Source organism: Rhinoderma darwinii, chromosome 4, assembly GCF_050947455.1.
Source record: "Rhinoderma darwinii isolate aRhiDar2 chromosome 4, aRhiDar2.hap1, whole genome shotgun sequence".
Classification (NCBI taxonomy): domain Eukaryota; kingdom Metazoa; phylum Chordata; class Amphibia; order Anura; family Rhinodermatidae; genus Rhinoderma; species Rhinoderma darwinii.
The window spans coordinates 17,260,088-17,281,658 of NC_134690.1; the positions used below are offsets into that span (position 1 = coordinate 17,260,088).

Consider the following 21,571-nt stretch of genomic DNA (forward strand, 5'->3'; position numbering starts at 1 on the left):
TGCAGTGATACAGGCTGTTACTCAAGACAAGTGCGAAAAGGGTAATACAATGTATTTGCAAAGTTACTCAATTCCTACGTAGATTATGTCTTTATGTAAAACGCTTTTAGAGATGAACCGACTCTTTAAGGATAATTATGTTACACTCATGCCATCTTGTAGACTTTCTATTGCACAGCATAGACAAAGTAGAACACAGTAGAGCAGGTCCTACGTCCTGGCACTATTTACCGGTGCCTCAAAACCAAAGGGGTTTTGGCGACTCGATTAACAGATATCAGTGTTTATAAGAATTAGAGAGATAATCTATATGTAACTTCCATAATATGTTTAATAGTGAAAGTCATGAATGTTTTTAGAAGTCCAAGTCGTCTTCGTCAATGAGGTCTTCATCCATACCCTTTTTTGATTTATTGTCACCTTCTTCAAAGCTTTTTGCGTTGTTTATATCCACCTGGCCAACAGTTTCATTTTTAGGCACACCAACAGGACTTTCGCGAGGTGAATCTTCATCTTCAGAGGGACTATTGGGATACATCTGTGAGTTTTTACTGCCTGAACTGTTTGACTGCCCATTTGGTGAAGTTTCTTCTATATTATCTATTTCCTTGTATTCTGCTTCTGCATCTTCAACAGAACCATTTTGTGTTATGAGGGAGGCTTGACCCAGATAAGCTTTGTGTAAACATGAGCCAGTGGTCTTAATAGTCTCAGTGTCATCTTCTTCTTGGACATCTTCCTCAGTGTTGATGACTGGGATAGTTTCATTTTCGACATGGTGGTCCTCATCTTCCGAAAGTTCATCTGTTTCATTAGGATCTTCAGCTCTCTTATTTAGCTCACCTTCAGGTTCTTCAGTCTCGTTGGATTCCTCTAGATTACTTGTTAATTGTTGATCCACGGTTAGGCCTTCAGAACTATGTTCTTCATCATCTTTCTCTGTATCTTCACATAGTGAGGTATTTCCATCATCTACAGGACATTCCATGCTCACCTCTTTTACAGTGGCAGAATTTTTCTCCAACACATCAGAATAAGAACTTTCCAATTCATCCTCCAAATCTTCTGTAGATTTAATATCTTCATCACGCTCTTTACTTTCCAATGGTTCAGTTTCATTTTCATGAAGTGTGGAATTAGACAGAAAATCACTGAAGTCACAGCCTTCACATTCATCCATTACTGACTTGACCTCACATTCGTTCATTGCTGACTTGACCTCAGATTCATCCATTACTGACTTGACCTCACATTCATTCATTACTGACTTGACCTCACATTCATCCACTACTGACTTGACTTCTTGACTATGACCATCACTTTCTTCACTTGAAATGTCTGATTTCTCTTCATCAGTTCCTTTTCCAGCTTTAGAAGGAGTGTCTACTTCATTGGGGGCTTCTTCATTCTCAACAGCACAGTCATGCCCTATACTTGATCCAGCTTCTTTGCTATGTTCCTTTAGTATTGGAAGGACTGTACCTTCACTTACATCATTTTTAGGGACATCGTTCTCCCGCTTCAGTTTCAAAATCTGTTGAAGGTCAAATGCTTTAATAATTGGGGCATTAACAGCAACTTCTTGTGATTTAGCCAATTTGAATGCTCTTTTCTGCTTTATACATTTTTCACATGGGCAGAAGTCATCATTGGGTTGTCCACTGCCATCATCTCCAAATGAAGCACTGAAAGTTAGGTCTTCTTCATCGGTTTCACATGATATGTCATTTGTACCCACACCTTTGTTCTCTCCATTAGCATAACGACGGATGGATACTCTGTGCATTGTTTGTAAACGTCTTCGACGTTCTTCTGCTTGCAAAGAAGAGTTGCGTCGTGTACCTTCACCCGGAGGCCTAGGCACCTTAGTTCCCTTCTGAACTTTTATTGTCTTGAGTTCATTTGAAATACTCCTTTGGATTCTTTGACCTACTTCATTTTTAAGTTCAGCAATCATTTCATCAAGATTTTCATTGTCTACCAAATTCCACCTGACTTTGAACTCATTCATGGCATCAACATAATGAGTCATAAATTCTTTCTCAATTTTTTTTAGCAGTTTCAATACCCAAACTGGATTAGCATCATGCCCTGGTTTATCCTCATCTTTCCCATTTGAATCAGATGTAGAAAGGATGGTTGACTGACAGTCACTTGGAGAATTTATGTTGTTGGTGTCCTGCGAGTTGGACTCATTGGATTTTGGTTCTTCACTATGGCTAAGGATATTCATGTTGTCATTATTTGAAATCCTATGTTCTTCCATCGTTTCTATACACTCAACATTTACATTATTGACTGAACTATACTGTCCATGTGCACTTGTTTCTTGTATTTTTTCTTTTTCAAATATATTTTCCCTGCTGTCTAACTTCTTCTCATTCATGTTTTCATCCATAATGCACGATTTAACCTCATGAAAGCTAGCTTCATCAACCTCATTTGTAGTTTCTTGTCCATTTGCTACATCGTGATTTCCGGAAACAACTCTTTTCTGTTCACAACATTGAACATTTACAGTAGCACATTCTACTTCCTTCGATACTGTAGACAGTTCTGCCCGTTCAGTTGCCACCATGTGGTCCCCTCTACCGGTTATGCTTCCATCACCAGATCCTTCAAAACCACTATTAAGGTCAACTCCTGAAGATGAAACGGGTGTTAATTCATCCTCTCTAGAGTAGTGTTTTCCAGATTTAGCGTTTGTGATACTCTTGTTCGTTGGACCTGCTGCCCATAAAGCCTGTAAGATGTTGAACAATTCAATGTACTTGTTTTTTTTTAAGTCGTTTGTTTTTTTCGCGATATCTGTTTGACCTTCATCTAGGAGTTGCAGACTAGCTAGACATGATATCAGAACTGTGGCAGAATTGCTGAGCTTTCTTCCCATGGTCTGTGATACTTCCGGTAAACTGTTTGAACGATCAAATTTCGACTCTTGTGACGGACTTAGCAATGCTTTCATTATTTGCACTGACGTTTGTATATTGATTGGAAGTGAATTTTTGCCACAAACAGATTCTTTTGATACTACCTCATTTTTAACATTATTTGCTTCTATCTTACTTAATAAAACAGATTCCTCATTTTCTTTCCTATTAGGAGTATTTATGTCCTGAATCTCATTTGCAGTATTAAGACAATGTACAGCTTCAGATATCACTTCTTTAGCCTCATTGCTGTTGTTCTCATCGTCTACAGGATCCTTATGCAAATCCTCGTCTTCTTGTTCTTTATAAATGTCTGTTTTTGATGCTTCGATTCCTATCTCTGTCCTTGTCTTTTTCTGGCATTCTTCTACTTCATACTCAACAACCATTGTTTGTGAGGGAATCTTCCTCAGCCACTCATTTACTACTTCCTCTGGGGTCACATTTGGTAATGCAGATGGAATAAGTTGACTGTCTATATTGTTATCTGCATCTAAAGATTCTCCCTTATGTTTTCTCTTCGAAGAGCTAGAACTATTTTTACGTTTTTTGGTGCTTTGAATGTCTTCTGTACTATTATGACATGTTACAGTTTTTGTCTTTTTGCCGGTCTCTGTACTAGCTCTAGATGCTTGCATTCCCTTCGATCCTGGTGTTGAAGCTCTCGAGTTACTGGTCTTTTCCCCATTCACAGTTTTCATGAGGTCACTGGATATACTAGAGCTAGATATTTTAAACTGTGCTGACCTTAAATGTTTATGGGTTGGTTTTCCTTCGGGAGGTGATGGGCTATGTATACAATTTGTTAAAGGAGCTGCTGTTTGACTACTTGAGTTTGTAACCTCGTCATTTAATGTCTCCTCCTCTTGTGACATTTCTTTCGCACTATCCTGTGAAGAGTTCTGGTCACACTTTTCAGAGGAACTTTTAAGTATGCTCTTCTTTTCCGATATTGATGAAACTCTAGAGCTAGTATTGAAAACGTGTTCATTTTCCTGACAGCTGGCACAATTGACTTTTGTGCTAAGACATTTACTTGATGCCCGTGAAATGGGAAGACAAGGTTCACCATCTTCATTTACAATACCTGCTTTTTGTTCTTCTGATTTGTCGGTACAGATTGATGATCCATTGCAACTTTCCTGATGGTTCAGAATTTGTTGATCATTTTGTAAACAGTTCAGTTGCACTAGTTCAGATATCGATGACATTGACTGACGTGAACTTGTAGAATGAAAGCTCTGTCCCTGACTTTCTTTGAAGGATTTTCTCTTGGATTGAGAAAGGGTGGGTTTCCCTTCATTCATAGTGTTCTCACAAGTTTCCATACTTTCTTGTTTGATCAGTATACTCTCACTGTTTTGTATTGAAATGGAAGACGAGCAAGTAGAGTTACATGCAGTATCATTTTCATCATAACCATTTATTTTCACACTTTTTTTAGAGGAGGATCTTGATTTAGTTGGAGATTTGGAAAATGTTCCTGTTGAACGCTTATCATAATCAGCAAGACTAGATTTTATAAGATCATTGGATGATATATTTCCAGTATGTTCAACCTGCATTTCATTATCATGTGAGCTCTTTGTATCTTCTGCAAGTTCACCTTCACATGGATCTTCTGAGTTTCCCATTTCTGCTGATATATCTTGCATATTCTTCAATGACCCCTTACAACTAAGTTGGTGTGTTGTTTCTTCTTCTTCTTCATTATAGCTTTGGTTTGATGCCAAGCTTTTTGTGTTTGTGCTATTTCTCTTCACCATTCTACTCTGACGCTTTCGAGAATGTAATGATGACTGTGAAACAACACTTTCTCTTCGGCTACAATTTTCACCATCAGAACAAGGAGAGGGCAATCCATTGGTATAGTCTCCTAAGCTACCACTTTGACTTCTCTGGCTATGTTGCTCTTCAAAATGCTGTTGTTTTTGCATTGAACCTTGACTCTTTAAGCTTGAACTTGACTTGGGTTGGCTCGGGACTCTTTTTGTTTGCTCAGTATCTGAAATTGCATCTACATTTGAGGCAACGGTTGACCGACCGCTACGACTTGTACACTGACTAACTGTTGAATATGTAACCATTGTATCTCCATTTTCTTTGGTTTCTGAATATTGGGAAGACTTGTGTACGACATGTTCGGCATACTCTTCAGAAGACATAGAATGTGGACTATCAATGGATGTCTTTTTATCACACACCAATCTGTGTTGCGAGGATGTACTTGAAGTAGATGACCTGGTTTGCCATGTAGCTGTTTTCACGTAGTCCTCTTGGTGGTTGACATGCATGGGGTTTTTCCAGATATCATACTCTTGACATTGCATGCCGCAATTACTACAATACATGTCCTCTATGCCCACATCATTAAGCTTAGAGCTATATGAGTCAGCATCACATGGATAGAAGGATTCATCTGTCTCTGAAAAGATTTCAGTGTTCATCTCTTCTTTCTTATCATTTTCGTCATATAAACAAAGTTGTTCACACTTTGCTTTACCGATTGTACTTGACTTTTTTATTTGTGTGGACCATTGTAGAGTTTCTTCATTAAGCAGACGAAACCGAACCTTCATCTGTACTGAAAGGCTGCCATCTTTGTTTACATGAACCTTTTTTTCAATGTCGTCGCTGAGTAAGGAGTGTCCGGTGTCTTCTGATTTTCCATGAGGACACATATTGGGATAAGAGCCAAAGCCGCTGTTCACTGGTGACATATTCAAGCCATTTGGATATGATTTTTCAGAAGACAGTGAGAGCCTCGTCTTGTTGCTTGATGCTGACCGAGGGTGAATCACACTCTTTTTGGCTTTTAGTCCAAAGTTTGCTGTACAAACATACATAAACAAAAAAATTATATGTTAGTTCCATATAGAAAATAGAACTATAATGTTATGTAAAGCATATCTAGTAGAAACACATTCATTTAAGATGCCTCAATATTATAATTGATCAACAAGTTTGTTAACATATACAATTTTTTAAAGAAACACTACAGATATTTTTGTTACGCTCGGAACTAGGAATTACACAGTATATCGGTTTTGGCCGGAGTGTAGCTTTAACATGCTGATGCTAAATTTTCTTGCTTAGGTAAAAAGAAAAAGTTAGGCTTTTTTTAGGATCTGTTGAGCAACTGTGGTTTCTTTAAGGCAGTTATACTGTTAATATATCATTTGAAGTGATGAATATCAAGAGCACCATTGTCCCCATTGTCTCTCTTGGTGTTGCTGCTTGTTTCATTTTTGGTTCCTCTGGGGTGGGGGATGTAGTTTGTGTTTGAAATACAAGTGTTCACACAGGAGGTCTTCATATAATCAAAAGGGGTGTACAAGAAGAAAATTAATGAAAATACCCTTTAGAGGGAACCTGTCAGCACTTTTGATGTTTTAAAACTGCTGACAGGGTGATATAGGGGAGGGGAACGGCTTTTAAACTTACCTTTTTATCTCAGTCATGCAAGTTGCAGGGCCAAGAAAATGATATTTAACTCACCGAGCGTGCCGATCGCCACTGAGGCGGGACTTGATGTGCAAATGCAAATGCTCCTGCCCTGCCCACTGCAAGCCCCGCCTCTCTGAGTGACAGTTCTAGCGGTCCCCTGATTGGCTGTTAGAGCTGTCTCTCAGAGCAAAGCGTGACTCCTGCGACCGCTGCGCTGAGGGAATCAAACATCGGTTTCTTGGTCATGCAACTTGCATGACCGAGAAAAAAGATACATTTAAAATAACCTCCCCCTCCCCTATATCAACCGGTTAGCAGTTTTGAGGCCTCAAATAGACCTGCTGACAGGTTTTCTTTAATGTACATTACAGATGTAAAAATGCTTTTAATATCTTACTTCTATGCTGAAATCTGATTGCTTCCACTTACAGGCCCAAAGCCTGATGCTGCACTACTGAGATATTTGGATGACATGTCCCCCTCTGATTTATAACATGTGCATTGTTGTCAGTAAAGACCTTGTATGGATCCAAATCACCAAATACAAGAATATATACATCCTACCTGGCTTTATAGTGGCCGTTATCAGTGTAAACATCAATGTATTTAGTGATTTGGATACAAGGTCATGACAGTGCTGCACCTGATAGGAATCGAAAGGGGACGTATTGACCTTGGAATCCGTCAGTCGTGCAGCATTCAGCTTTGGGCCTGTGACCTTAAAGAAAAAATAAAATTGTCATATTTTTTTATTTTTCTTAGGTCATAGCCATGAGAATCCGGAAGATTTCCAGCTATATCATAGGTCATCTGCTTCACCTTCCCACAAGGCCTTTACACCTTAACTGATTTCTTGCAAGATGCTCAGAAGTCACTGTAGCTTATGGGAAAACTTTTTAAGAGATTGAGCATCTTCATGCCGTTCTTCGCCCGGTTGAGTTCTCACGACCGTCCTCCTCTCTTTTCTGGCCCTACTAACTTTGATGTTCATTTCCACAAGCTAATTCCTGCCCGGGATCAAACACTATTTCAGTTCACTTGGATTATCTGAAGATGGGGAAGCTCAGGGAATAGACAGTAAAAGATGGTGTTCTTCTGTAAACCTTCCTGGAAGTAAATCCGAACTTGATCTCCCAGACTCCAGATCTCACTGTCAGTCTATGATTTTTGTTTTTTATGTAGCATTTAACTATATTGCACAGTAATAGGACTTTATATTCACACATGGACGAAATGCTAATTTAGTATTATCAAAACCAAAAGGATGATCATTTTCTGCTACTTGGATCTCTAATTAACAAATCTAAATTGGTGTTTTATTTTTTATTCTGTGACTTTTTTGTATATTTTATGAATTTTGACTTTGTAAATAATAGAAAGGCTGCTGATGTGTTAAGTAACAACGGGATTATGAAGCTCATGACATCAAAGATAAACGACCAGACTTGTAAAAACTTTCGTTTCACCTTAAAACTTTTACTATATTCTTAGTGGTTATGAAATGGAAATGTTTAAACTTTATTGACTGTTATATAGAGACGCTGGATACAGATTGGTATCAGGTACAGGTGTTTCTCGGATTACTAAGATTCACAAACCATTGAGGTCATATCGCGGGTTTCCCTTGATTTTACTGACTTGCGTTTGTCCAGATGTCGCCATGTTACCCTAGTCCTAGATTACGGCGTCGGTTGCAGGTCACAGTAAAAATGTGGGATTACAATGTTGCTCTATGGGCAAAACAGTTGCAAGCCGCGATGCGACAGTTAACATTTTTACTTTTGTCCAATGAAAAACTGAGATTGTGGTGGGCACTAACTTTAGGCATTAAACTGCACTGCTTAGGTCTCATGTACATGGCAATTCCATGGGGCTATTCAGACGGCCATTGTTTAAACAGACTGTGTGAAGGGTCGGTGAAAAAATAGGAGATGTCCTATTTTTGTCAGTTTTCACGGATCCCTCAATGGACTCAAGTCTATAAGGGATCTGTGAAAACAGGTCCCGCACAGGTGCGGCTCGGACGTGAAACAAGGCCGTTTTCACGTCCGAGTTCACACGCGTCCGTCTGAATAAGCCCTAAGGCTGGGTTAATCCAGTGTAGTTTTGGTGCAGTTGCTCTACCAAAGCTTTATTCCTAGCATTTTTGTATCAAATCCTAATTTTGTCCAAAAACACCACCATCAACTTCAATAAGTGAAGACTGAAAATCGGTAATAATACAGTCCAATACATGTGAATATAAAATGATAATACAAAGAGTGAATACTGCAGCCAAATCCTCTGCTAAATCTGCATGTAACACGTGGGTTTTGCTGTGGATTTTTGGCCATTTCATGTGCGGAAGTTTCCTGCTGTATGTGTACATGACCTATGACAACATTGTCATAACATTGTCTTTGTTAGAAGCTGAATGCTGAAGGAATCAGCTAAATTTAGATCATTATTTTGGATTATTTGCACAGCGTTGAAAAAAACTTTTTAGGTTTTGTGTCTCGGCAGATACAATAAAACTGCGACGATAATTGGTAAAAAAATAAAAAATCCCAAGTTTTACCTTTCTTTCCCTGCAGTTATACCTCATACAGTCAGCCATATTAATTTTTATTGCAATGGAAAGTGTAGAAGTTAGCTACTTCCTCCCTCATTACTGTCTCTCACAAATGACCTTTATTTGCCATTTCGCCCTATTTTTCAACTAAAAAAAAAATGCCCTGTAAATTTATAGGCTATATTTTAGGGCAGAAAATATGTTCTGGTGTGTGAGTAACATCCTGACAAAGAAATATGGTCTCTGATATCAGGTCATGTATTACACGCTAAAGGCATAGATTTAATTAAGCATGTCTTTGCCCAGAGAGAGGAATGAAGGGGGTGGTATTACTGTGATTGACTTAGAGGGAACCTACGAGAGGTAGGTGGAGGAGACAATAACTAGGAATTTAGGTCTTTGAGAGCTATTATGGCTGACGCTATAGCTGTCAGACAGCTACTTCCTGTCCCTGAAACTGAAGAGGCGAGAAGTCTGGTGGACAAATAGTTGAGCTGCACACAATTCCTGTGTTTAAGGACTCAGGGGCACAGTCAAGTTTTCCCGAGGTAAGCTGTAATTACAATGCAAAAAATGTTAAACTTCACATTATCTCATAGTTCTGTTAAAGAGGCTCTGTCACCAGATTATAAGTGCCCTATCTCCTACATAATGTGATCGGCGCTGTAATGTAGATAACAGCAGTGGTTTTTATTTTGAAAAACGATCATTTTTGAGCAAGTTATGAGCGATTTTAGATTTATGCTAATTAGTTTCTTAATACCCAACTGGGCGTGTTTTTACTTTTTACCAACTGGGGTTTGTACAGAGAAGTGTATGACGCTGACCAATCAGTGACCAATCAGTGACCAATCAGTGACCAATCAGCGTCATACACTTCTCATTGTTCCAGCCCAGCTTCTTTCACTGCACAATCACACTGTAACAATGGGCTGGAATAATGTTAGATGAGTATGACGCTGATTGGTCGCTGATTGGTCGCTGATTGGTCAGCGTCATACACTTCTTTTCACAAGCCCAGTTGGTAAAAAGTAAAAACACGCCCAGTTGTCTATTAAGAAACTAATTAGCATAAATTTAAAATTGCTCATAACTTGCTCAAAAATGATCGTTTTTCAAAATAAAAACCACTGCTGTTCTCTACATTACAGCGCCGATCACATTATGTAGGAGACAGGGCACTTATAATGTGGTGACAGAGTCTCTTTAAGTGCTACTTCCACTATGCAGTCACTTACCATTTCTTTTATTGTCCATGATCTCGGTGTTGTTGCTTGGATGAGATCGGAGGCCCGGAAGCTTTTCAGTTGTACTTTTACGCATATTTTCTGTTTGGATGGGTTTAAAAGGCTCTTTCCCTGCACATATGAGGATGCTGGAGGACTGCAGAACTGCTTGTATATTATCAATCTGTTGAGTACAGAGCACAAGTACTATGTGTATAAACTCCGGCAAACAGTATGCAGTATATTACTTTACAATTTATGAATTCTAATAATCTTATCCTTTACAATATGGGAAAATACAGTCAAGCAAAAAAGTAAGGACACTCCATGGAAAGTTTTTTTAACTTTTTTAACATATGTGGACGTATCAATATTTGATCTTCATTCAAAAAGAATATAAAGATAAAGGTGATGGAAGTGTACGGAAAAAACACAAATAGACAAAACAATCATTTATGAAACCCAAAAATTTAGAGAGATGCAATTTCCTTCTGCGGCAAAAGTAAGTATATCCTTGGCTCGTAGCCCTGGTTTTGCCTACTTTGGCAGAAACTAACTCCGGAATAACTGTCTACAAGTCTTTAAGGCTTTATTCAGATGAACGGGAAAAACGTCCGTGCAACGCGCGTGATTTGCACACGCGTTGCACGGACCTATATTAGTCTATGGGGCCGTGCAGACATGTCCGTGATTTTTACTCAGCGTGAGTCAGCTGAAAAACAGTCACGACATGTCCGTTCTTTCGGCGTTTTGGGCGAAACACGCACCCATTGAAGTCAATGGGTGCGTGAAAACCATGCATACCGCACGGAAGCACTTCCGTGCGAGCTGCGTGATTCGCGCAACAGCTGTCAAAAGGATGAATGTAAACAGAAAAGCACCACGTGCTTTTCTGTTTACAAACATCCAAATGGAGTGTCATAATGATGGCGGCTGCGCGAAAAGCACGCAGCCGCGCATCATACGCTGATGCCCCACGGAGCTGTTAAGTGGTTTTTGCTCACGCAAAACGCCACGCTCGTGTGAGTGAGGCCTTACATTGACTAGGAGAGATATTTTTCCACTCCTGCATGGAGAATCTTTTCAGTTGTGTGTTGTCTGAGGGGTTCGTTTTGTGCACGACCCATTAGATCTGGACTTTGACTTGACCTTTCAAGAACCTTCAATTATTATTTTTTCCGGCCATTCCTTGGTGGATTTACTGGTATTTTTAGGGTCATTGCCCTGTCGCAAGGTTCACTTATGGCCAAGCTTCAATCTTCTTGGATTAGGAAAGAATTTGATCCAGCGCTGCAGGTATGTGATTTAAAAAGGATCTCGGTCCCACTTTTATTTGTATCAAAAATTTAAAATTCGATATCAGGTGCATTCAGGCATCAAGGCAGTATTTTGTAGGTATTCAGCGCCTACGCGTTTCAAGCACGACTGGTGCTCTTAATCATGGCATCCATTCACACACTGGGGCCCATGGATATGAACTTATATACTGTGTTATACTAGGTGGAGCTAGGAGGCCAGCTGAATTAAATGATTGCGAACAGCTTGTGTGTTTCTAAAACACAGGAAAATTTGTCTTATCTTTTAAATCATTATGTGTCAGTTTGTATACAAAGTACAAAAATCTGACTTATTATTCTATTATTATTGCAAAAAAGAATTGTTATGCGAGCAACATTGGCTTAGTTGCTATATTTTCCCTTTGCTGTATTATCTTACTATTTAAAAGAGCCCTGATGTAAGAAAGGGGAAAATATACTGGCTTACTTCAGAACCGCATGAGAAACCGTGGTTCAAGCTTTCCACAATAAATAGAAATAGGGCTTAGTATCTGTGTGTGAATGGGTGCTGAATTAATACCGATGTTACATCTTGTTTCGAAATTAGACAATTGTATGTAAAAACAAACCGATCTAAATAGAAAAGTCAAAACATAAGACAGAAGGAAAACATATAAAATTAGACTTTACGAATACCAGCAAATAGTGTGCTGGGATCTGAAGATAATTAACATAGTAAAATAAATGAGTATATCATGAATATTACATCTAAGAATATAAAATATTTTGATATTTTTTATTTCTATAGTACCTCGCTGTGGTATTCATTGTAAGATAGTGGAAAAAATCTCTATATATGCATATAAATTAATTTCTGTACAGAACATTACTGTGTCATATTTACACAGCCATATAAGATAGAATTCATTGCTAAACGCAATTATATATAGCTGTGTTACAATGCATATCTTTACTATAATCAATGTTACTGCCTGAATATTTCCTGTGCATATATATTAACCTTTTTATATAGTTTATCATTTAATGTTGACATAATTCGATCAATATGAAATAATTATTGATGAGTAGCTGTTATTTTTAATTGAACATATTATATATGTGTAGATTTTCAAGTTTATAGTATGTTTATCATGCGGTATGAAGTTATATAAACTGAATCTATATTAGATAAAAAGATATGGGATTTGACAATCCTACTATTGAAAACATGAATTTGAGAATTAACTTGTATCTCATATGCTACAACATATATTGACTACATTGCCAACTTGTTTTAGCTGTAACCTCTAGATTTTGTATGACAGATTACATTCATTTTTATTCTTTTTTCCAATGGAACATCTACAATCGAGCAGGATGGAAAGACTTCCTATTATGTACACCCTCTCCCGCAAAACACTCCCACTCCGATTGAAAACCAATGACACTCAAATTTCGTCTGGCTATGGATTATGAGGTATGTATTGTTTCAATTTGGTTTTTCAATATATTTTTCCCATAGGAAATTTATTTATCCATTATTAATTTTTGGTTAATATAGGAACATTAGCTCTCTTTTTAAATTAAGTCCGTGCGGAAACCTGGTTTGTAAATTAAATATCCAAAAGGCTTCTCGTGTTAGGAGTAATTTTTTAAGATTTCCCCCACGAGCCGTGTGTTTAATTTTTTCGATGGCATATGTTTTTAGATATGTGGTATTTCTGTCATGACACGTAATAAAATGTCGTGCGGCATTCGATATGTTGACAATTGCCGGGTTCCTAATGTAACCAAGATGTTCTAAGATTCTTGTTTTGTATTTCCTGGTGGTACTTCCTACATATTTCAGGTTACAGCTGGTACATTCTATTATATATATTACAAAATCGCTATTGCAATTAATGTATGATTTAATGGGATGACTCTGTTGTCCACTAGAGTTTTCAAATTTTTGGACTATTCTCGTGTAATTGCATATTTTACAAGGGTGGGATCCACACTTGTAGAAACCCAATTGCTCCAACCATGTGGCTTTAGTAGTGTTTGATGGTAGTAGTGAGGGGGACAATGTGTTCCCTATTGTTAGACCTCTTCGTGCTACAATTCTGCATCCTTGTTTTAATATATCTACTAGTTTGTCATCATCATATAATAGTGGAATGTACTTTTGTACCATACTTCTGATAGTGGAGAATTGATTGCTGTATTGCAAACTTAATGTAGGAATTGCTTTGGTTGGTTTATTGGTATTGGTCGCTACATACTCTTTGTCCATTAATAGAGTGTGTCTATCCTTGGTCCTAACAATTTCTTTGGCCCTGTTCAACATCCAATTCTTATACCCCCTTTTGGCTAGTTTTTTACTCATGTTTGATTGTTCTTTCTCAAAACTCTGTGTTGTACTACAATTCCTTTTGGCTCTTGTGAGTTCGCCTACCGGTATAGATGTAATCGTATGTTTTGGATGGTTCGAACTGGCGTGTAATATGGTGTTTCCTGAAATAGGTTTTTGATATATTTCAGAATGTATTACTTCATTAATTGTAGCAACTATGTTTAAATCTAGGAAATTGATGTTGTTCCTGCCTATTTTATGTGTGAATCTCAAATTGAATTCATTATTGTTAAGGTAGGTAAGAAAGTCTTGTATGGCAGATACATCTCCCTCCCATATGAGTAGGAGGTCATCGATGTATCTGCCATACCAATGTATGTATTTGTTGAAGGGATTGGACATAGAAAAGATGGTAATTTCTTCCCACCAGGCCATAACGAGGTTGGCTACTGATGGTGAAAATTTGGCTCCCATGGAGACTCCACGTTTTTGGAGATAGTACTGGCCATTGAATTTGAAGTAGTTATGGGACATAAGGAAGACAAGGGAATTTCTCGCGAAATCCTGTAAATGCTTGTCATATGTGCCATATTTGAGTAAGTGAAAATTGAGAGCTTTGACCGCAATTGTATGTGGTATACTTGTATATAATGCGATCACATCGCAACTTAACCAAGAATAATCCTGTTCCCATACTTTGTTGGAAAATATCTGGAGGACGTCTTTCGTGTCCCTAAGATGACCAGGGACCCTCTGCACAAGAGGCTGTAATAACAGATCGAGCCATTCTGAGAGCCTCTCTGTGAGAGACCCTATGCCCGACACTATAGGTCGCATAGGTGGTGGGACTATACCCTTGTGAGTTTTGGGTAGGGCGTGAAATATGGGTATAATGGGATGCTCGGTAAGTATATAATCTAATTCTTTTTTGGAGATAACCCCATTATCTAAACCAATGTTTAGTAGATCTTTTAGTTCTAACTGATAGATTTGGGTTGGGTTATGATCTAATTTTAGATAAGTCTCTGTATCCATAAGAAGCTCCATAATTTGTTGGACATATATATCCGTATCCAATACTGTCACGCTACCCCCTTTGTCGGACATACGTACAACTAAATTCCTGTTGTCTTGTAGTGACTTGATGGCTTTTTTATGTGCAATGGATAAGTTGTGTCTATGTTGGCCCCCTCTAGTAGATTCTTGTAAGTGTAATAATTCTTTTTCTATAATGGCTTGAAATTTGTCCATAGACTCAGTCCTTGAATTGATAGGATAATATGCTGAGTTGGATGTTGTGAAATTGTTCAATTTTGAAATTGGTTCTTTTACAGTGTTATCTGCAAGTTCTTCCAGATTTATAAGCGTCAACTGTTCTTGAAACATGAATTGTCGGTATTCATTCGAGTTTTTCTTTATAAGGGGGACATCTGATAGTGCCGAAAGTGTGTCCGTTTCCACTTGAGATGAAAAATGTCTCCTTATTGTAAGGTTCCTAATGAACTTGTTAATGTCCAATAGTGTAGTAAAGATGTCAAAATCTCTGGTCGGCACGAAATTAAGACCCAGCGTCAGTACCTCTATTTGGGCCTTTGTGAGTACAGTAGAGGACAAGTTGATAACGTCCATGTTTAGTACTTCTGATTCCTCAATTTCCGAGGTGGGTAATTTACCGCTGGATTTGTGTTTCCTGCCCCCCCTTTTTCCCCGTTTTTTGACATGTTTGATATTTCTCTGTAGTTGGATCTTTGTGCATAATGGCTTGCTGGAAAATCCACGTCCAATCCTCCTATGGCTTCATCCGAAGTTTCCATTTCTGTTGAACTGAAGCTTACTCTATGGGGACTCACATTGCGTCTTTTAAATTTTCTCGGTTTTTTCAGGATGGATCTTGTTCCTGGTCTGCTATAATCCCGATGATTCCAGTTGTATACTTCATTTTTGGCATAGTCATTCATATCTCTCGTGAATTTGCTTTTTTTAGTCTCGGCAATCGATTTATCCAGTTGTTCCAAATATTGTGATGTTCTTATTTCCAACTTTCTGTAGTCTGGTAGGGTGGAGGATTTTTGGATTTCCTCTTTGAGAGTTTTGATATCCACTTGTAATTCTACCAATTTTAGCTCTTCCTGTTCCACAATAAGATTCATCAAACTTAAGGAACACTGCGATAATATGTTATTCCACTCCGCTGTAAAGTTGGGAGAATAAGCAAACGTTGGCGTTTTTCTTAAACGCAGTCCTCGGGGAATCATTTTCTTGGTAAGATAATTGCGTAATGTGGTGAGATCCCACCATATTTTGGTCTCTTGCGTCGACACTTTTTCCAACTCTCTGAATTGGTTTTGTAATGAGAGATCCATGTTGTGGTGATCACTATTATCAAGAAAAACCGAGGCTGCCAGTTCAGCTCTTGAACTCTGCTGGTTGTGTGACATATTGATCGATATAATTAATTCCACTTTAATATCTTGAATTGTAGCCAGATAACTTTCATTTGTTTTCCTTATTTGATGGTTATATGTATAAAACAAAGAATGAACATATGCTGCCTTGTGTGGTAACTGTAATCATTTGTTGTTCGCTGAACAATATATATTGCATATAGTTACTCTTGATATATGTGTAGGTGAGCACGAGAGATATGACCGTAATGACTAAAGTAAAGGGGAGGAAGCCTCCAGCTCACCGTTCCAGCACCCGACACCTTCGCCTCGCCCGGATCTCCGCGACGGTCCGCGGCAAACAATAGTGGATTAGGAAAGAATTTGATCCAGCGCTGCAGGTATGTGATTTAAAAAGGATCTCGGTCCCACTTTTATTTGTATCAAAAATTTAAAATTCGATATCAGGTGCATTCAGGCATCAAGGCAGTATTTTGTAGGTATTCAGCGCCTACGCGTTTCAAGCACGACTGGTGCTCTTAATCATGGCATCCATTCACACACTGGGGCCCATGGATATGAACTTATATACTGTGTTATACTAGGTGGAGCTAGGAGGCCAGCTGAATTAAATGATTGCGAACAGCTTGTGTGTTTCTAAAACACAGGAAAATTTGTCTTATCTTTTAAATCATTATGTGTCAGTTTGTATACAAAGTACAAAAATCTGACTTATTATTCTATTATTATTGCAAAAAAGAATTGTTATGCGAGCAACATTGGCTTAGTTGCTATATTTTCCCTTTGCTGTATTATCTTACTATTTAAAAGAGCCCTGATGTAAGAAAGGGGAAAATATACTGGCTTACTTCAGAACCGCATGAGAAACCGTGGTTCAAGCTTTCCACAATAAATAGAAATAGGGCTTAGTATCTGTGTGTGAATGGGTGCTGAATTAATACCGATGTTACATCTTGTTTCGAAATTAGACAATTGTATGTAAAAACAAACCGATCTAAATAGAAAAGTCAAAACATAAGACAGAAGGAAAACATATAAAATTAGACTTTACGAATACCAGCAAATAGTGTGCTGGGATCTGAAGATAATTAACATAGTAAAATAAATGAGTATATCATGAATATTACATCTAAGAATATAAAATATTTTGATATTTTTTATTTCTATAGTACCTCGCTGTGGTATTCATTGTAAGATAGTGGAAAAAATCTCTATATATGCATATAAATTAATTTCTGTACAGAACATTACTGTGTCATATTTACACAGCCATATAAGATAGAATTCATTGCTAAACGCAATTATATATAGCTGTGTTACAATGCATATCTTTACTATAATCAATGTTACTGCCTGAATATTTCCTGTGCATATATATTAACCTTTTTATATAGTTTATCATTTAATGTTGACATAATTCGATCAATATGAAATAATTATTGATGAGTAGCTGTTATTTTTAATTGAACATATTATATATGTGTAGATTTTCAAGTTTATAGTATGTTTATCATGCGGTATGAAGTTATATAAACTGAATCTATATTAGATAAAAAGATATGGGATTTGACAATCCTACTATTGAAAACATGAATTTGAGAATTAACTTGTATCTCATATGCTACAACATATATTGACTACATTGCCAACTTGTTTTAGCTGTAACCTCTAGATTTTGTATGACAGATTACATTCATTTTTATTCTTTTTTCCAATGGAACATCTACAATCGAGCAGGATGGAAAGACTTCCTATTATGTACACCCTCTCCCGCAAAACACTCCCACTCCGATTGAAAACCAATGACACTCAAATTTCGTCTGGCTATGGATTATGAGGTATGTATTGTTTCAATTTGGTTTTTCCAATATATTTTTCCCATAGGAAATTTATTTATCCATTATTAATTTTTGGTTAATATAGGAACATTAGCTCTCTTTTTAAATTAAGTCCGTGCGGAAACCTGGTTTGTAAATTAAATATCCAAAAGGCTTCTCGTGTTAGGAGTAATTTTTTAAGATTTCCCCCACGAGCCGTGTGTTTAATTTTTTCGATGGCATATGTTTTTAGATATGTGGTATTTCTGTCATGACACGTAATAAAATGTCGTGCGGCATTCGATATGTTGACAATTGCCGGGTTCCTAATGTAACCAAGATGTTCTAAGATTCTTGTTTTGTATTTCCTGGTGGTACTTCCTACATATTTCAGGTTACAGCTGGTACATTCTATTATATATATTACAAAATCGCTATTGCAATTAATGTATGATTTAATGGGATGACTCTGTTGTCCACTAGAGTTTTCAAATTTTTGGACTATTCTCGTGTAATTGCATATTTTACAAGGGTGGGATCCACACTTGTAGAAACCCAATTGCTCCAACCATGTGGCTTTAGTAGTGTTTGATGGTAGTAGTGAGGGGGACAATGTGTTCCCTATTGTTAGACCTCTTCGTGCTACAATTCTGCATCCTTGTTTTAATATATCTACTAGTTTGTCATCATCATATAATAGTGGAATGTACTTTTGTACCATACTTCTGATAGTGGAGAATTGATTGCTGTATTGCAAACTTAATGTAGGAATTGCTTTGGTTGGTTTATTGGTATTGGTCGCTACATACTCTTTGTCCATTAATAGAGTGTGTCTATCCTTGGTCCTAACAATTTCTTTGGCCCTGTTCAACATCCAATTCTTATACCCCCTTTTGGCTAGTTTTTTACTCATGTTTGATTGTTCTTTCTCAAAACTCTGTGTTGTACTACAATTCCTTTTGGCTCTTGTGAGTTCGCCTACCGGTATAGATGTAATCGTATGTTTTGGATGGTTCGAACTGGCGTGTAATATGGTGTTTCCTGAAATAGGTTTTTGATATATTTCAGAATGTATTACTTCATTAATTGTAGCAACTATGTTTAAATCTAGGAAATTGATGTTGTTCCTGCCTATTTTATGTGTGAATCTCAAATTGAATTCATTATTGTTAAGGTAGGTAAGAAAGTCTTGTATGGCAGATACATCTCCCTCCCATATGAGTAGGAGGTCATCGATGTATCTGCCATACCCTTAGACACTTCTTGGTACAATGAAGAATTTCTTTGCCCTGATGCAGCATCTTAAACATTAACATTTTTACCACCTTGCTTTACAGTTGATATCAGGTTCTTCTGAAGAAATTCTGTCTATGGTTTTTTGCCAAACATCTTTTTTGGTACGGTGGGTAAATAACTCTACTGTCTTTAACTATCCAGAGCTCATTGTTCCAGACGTTCTGGTGTTATCCAAACTATAGTCTTGCACTGATGTTTTTTCTGAACTGCAACGTTTTTCTCCTGACACAACTCCCAGGTAGATCTTATTTGAGCTGCCTCTTTCTAATGATTGACTCGCGTACGTTGACATTGGTATTGGTGAGAGCTACCTGTAGGTCCTGGGATCAAATTCTGCTCTTAGGTTGCCCTTTCCTGAACTGCCTGGTCTGGTGCAGATCCTTAAAATCTTTTTCATGTGTAGATGATCTTACGTAAAGTGGAATGAGGTCATTCTCCTCTGCCAACTCCAACTTAAAGACAATTCTCGAATCTGCTTTTTCCTCCCTACCTATCCGTTCACTGGTTACCCATTCCCTAGCGAAAACGTTTAAAAATGCTGAAAATGACCTACATGGCAGTCCACAACCTGTCCCTCCGTACATCTCTGCCCTAATCCCCCGATACCTCCCCGTGCACAATCTCTGATTATCGCAAGACCTTCTTCTCTGCTCTCTTCTTGTCTCATCCTCACATCATCGCCTCATTTCTTCTGTACATTCGTCATACTATAGAACTTGCTACCCAAGACAATAGACTCTCTCGCACCCTTCAAACGTTCAAAAGAACCCAGAAAATCCACCTCTTTTCAAAAAAGTCATAATTTGCAAAAAAAACTGTCTCCACTACCCAACTATATAAGCAGTTTCTATCCTCACCTACTGTCTCTTACCCTTTCCTTTATAGATGGTAGGTCCTCACGAGCAGGGCCGTTTTAGACTCATAGGCAACTATGACCTTCATTCTGAAGGCCTCAAACAGCTCTTTGAACCTAAACATGTTCATACCACAGATTTCACAAAGAGCAAATAAAACTCAATGTCTAAGGCAGTCTTTTTCAACTGGGGTTCCGCAGGACCACAACAGGTTTTCTGCTCCAGGTCGCAGAAAAAAAATCCCACTGTGATTACGGACCGGTTTTGTGCTTGTTTGCACTATGCATGCGCCGGTGCTGTTCGGTGATTTACACAGTGCAAAACCTGGATTATGTCGTTCAGTAGGAGATAGAGGGGTGTGCTTTCTTGCTATGCTGTTTCCTCAGTCTGCTGCAGTCAGGCTCCCGATCTTCTCATGTGAACTGAGTCCCACTGCTCTCGCCAACACTGCTACTCCATGTCTGAACAACTGCTAGAGAAGTGACCGCTGAATAGCCCAGGCTAGTGAGTTAACTATAGATCAGCTGCAAGGGCTGCTGTGGGAGCTGTCACAAAGAAGAAGTAAGAAGTACGTTAAAATCTGGGATCTGAATTATCTTGTGTTCAGAAATTTGGGGTCTTAATTAATTTGGGGGTCTGAGATCTGGGGTCCGAATTAATTTTGGTTCTGATGTCTAAATTAATTTTGGGGTCTGATATCAGAGGTTTTCATAAATTTTTTGGTCTGGTGTTTGAATTAATTTTGGGGTCTGACATCTGGGATCAGAATTAATTTTGGAGTCTGATGAAGGGTTCATGTGTACTACTCGTGATTCAAGGGCATTACACTGATGTGTTGAGGGCCTGGCCTATATAAGGGGGCAGGGAAAATGTTTGTAAACATTTTGGGCTGTACGTGGTTTTTAAATCAGGTGTCAAGAAATAACTTTACGTCATTTAAATCTGGAACATTGCAGTCCGCAAAAGTAGCACTTCTGAACATTAAGTTAAAAAAAAATAATTCGTCTTTTGAAATTTTTTCGAGGGGTTCCCCAATGCTAAAAGGTTGGGAATCACTGTTCTATGGTCTAAATAGGATATGTTCCTCCAAGATCCTCTCTAACCTTGTTCTAATAATTTGTGCCTGATCTGGAGTACATAAATCACATTGTAAGTTTTTAAGGCATTGGTAAATGTACTTTGTTGTTGTTTCTGCAATGGTGGCAATACCAGATAGAAGTACTTACTTATTCCACAGAGGAAAATGGCATAGCTGTGAATTTTTTGTTTAATACATTATTGCAAAGTCTATGTGTAAGTGCTGCATTGACAATTCGGCAGGCTTCAGAGCTGAAATCCTCTTGTATTCCCTGCTTGTTCAGTGACTGCACTGAGCTTGGTCTGATGATTTGCATTCTGAAAAGTGTAATCATTACAACAGGCACTGTACAGTA

At 38.0% G+C, this 21,571-nt stretch overlaps 1 protein-coding gene across 1 annotated transcript in view; it reads right to left on the minus strand.

Moving 5' to 3' along the window:
• Positions 1–286: 286 nt before the first annotated feature.
• The window catches only part of RP1L1 (RP1 like 1), a 35,072-nt gene continuing 13,787 nt past the window's right edge, over positions 287–21,571 (minus strand). Inside the window, exons 2-3 of the mRNA XM_075863804.1 lie at positions 10,167–10,338; positions 287–5,760 (exon numbers count right to left, since the gene is read on the minus strand). Coding sequence (XP_075719919.1) covers positions 356–5,760; positions 10,167–10,338 — 5,577 coding nt within the window. The 3' untranslated portion in view covers positions 287–355. The remainder of the gene's footprint in view (positions 5,761–10,166; positions 10,339–21,571) is intronic.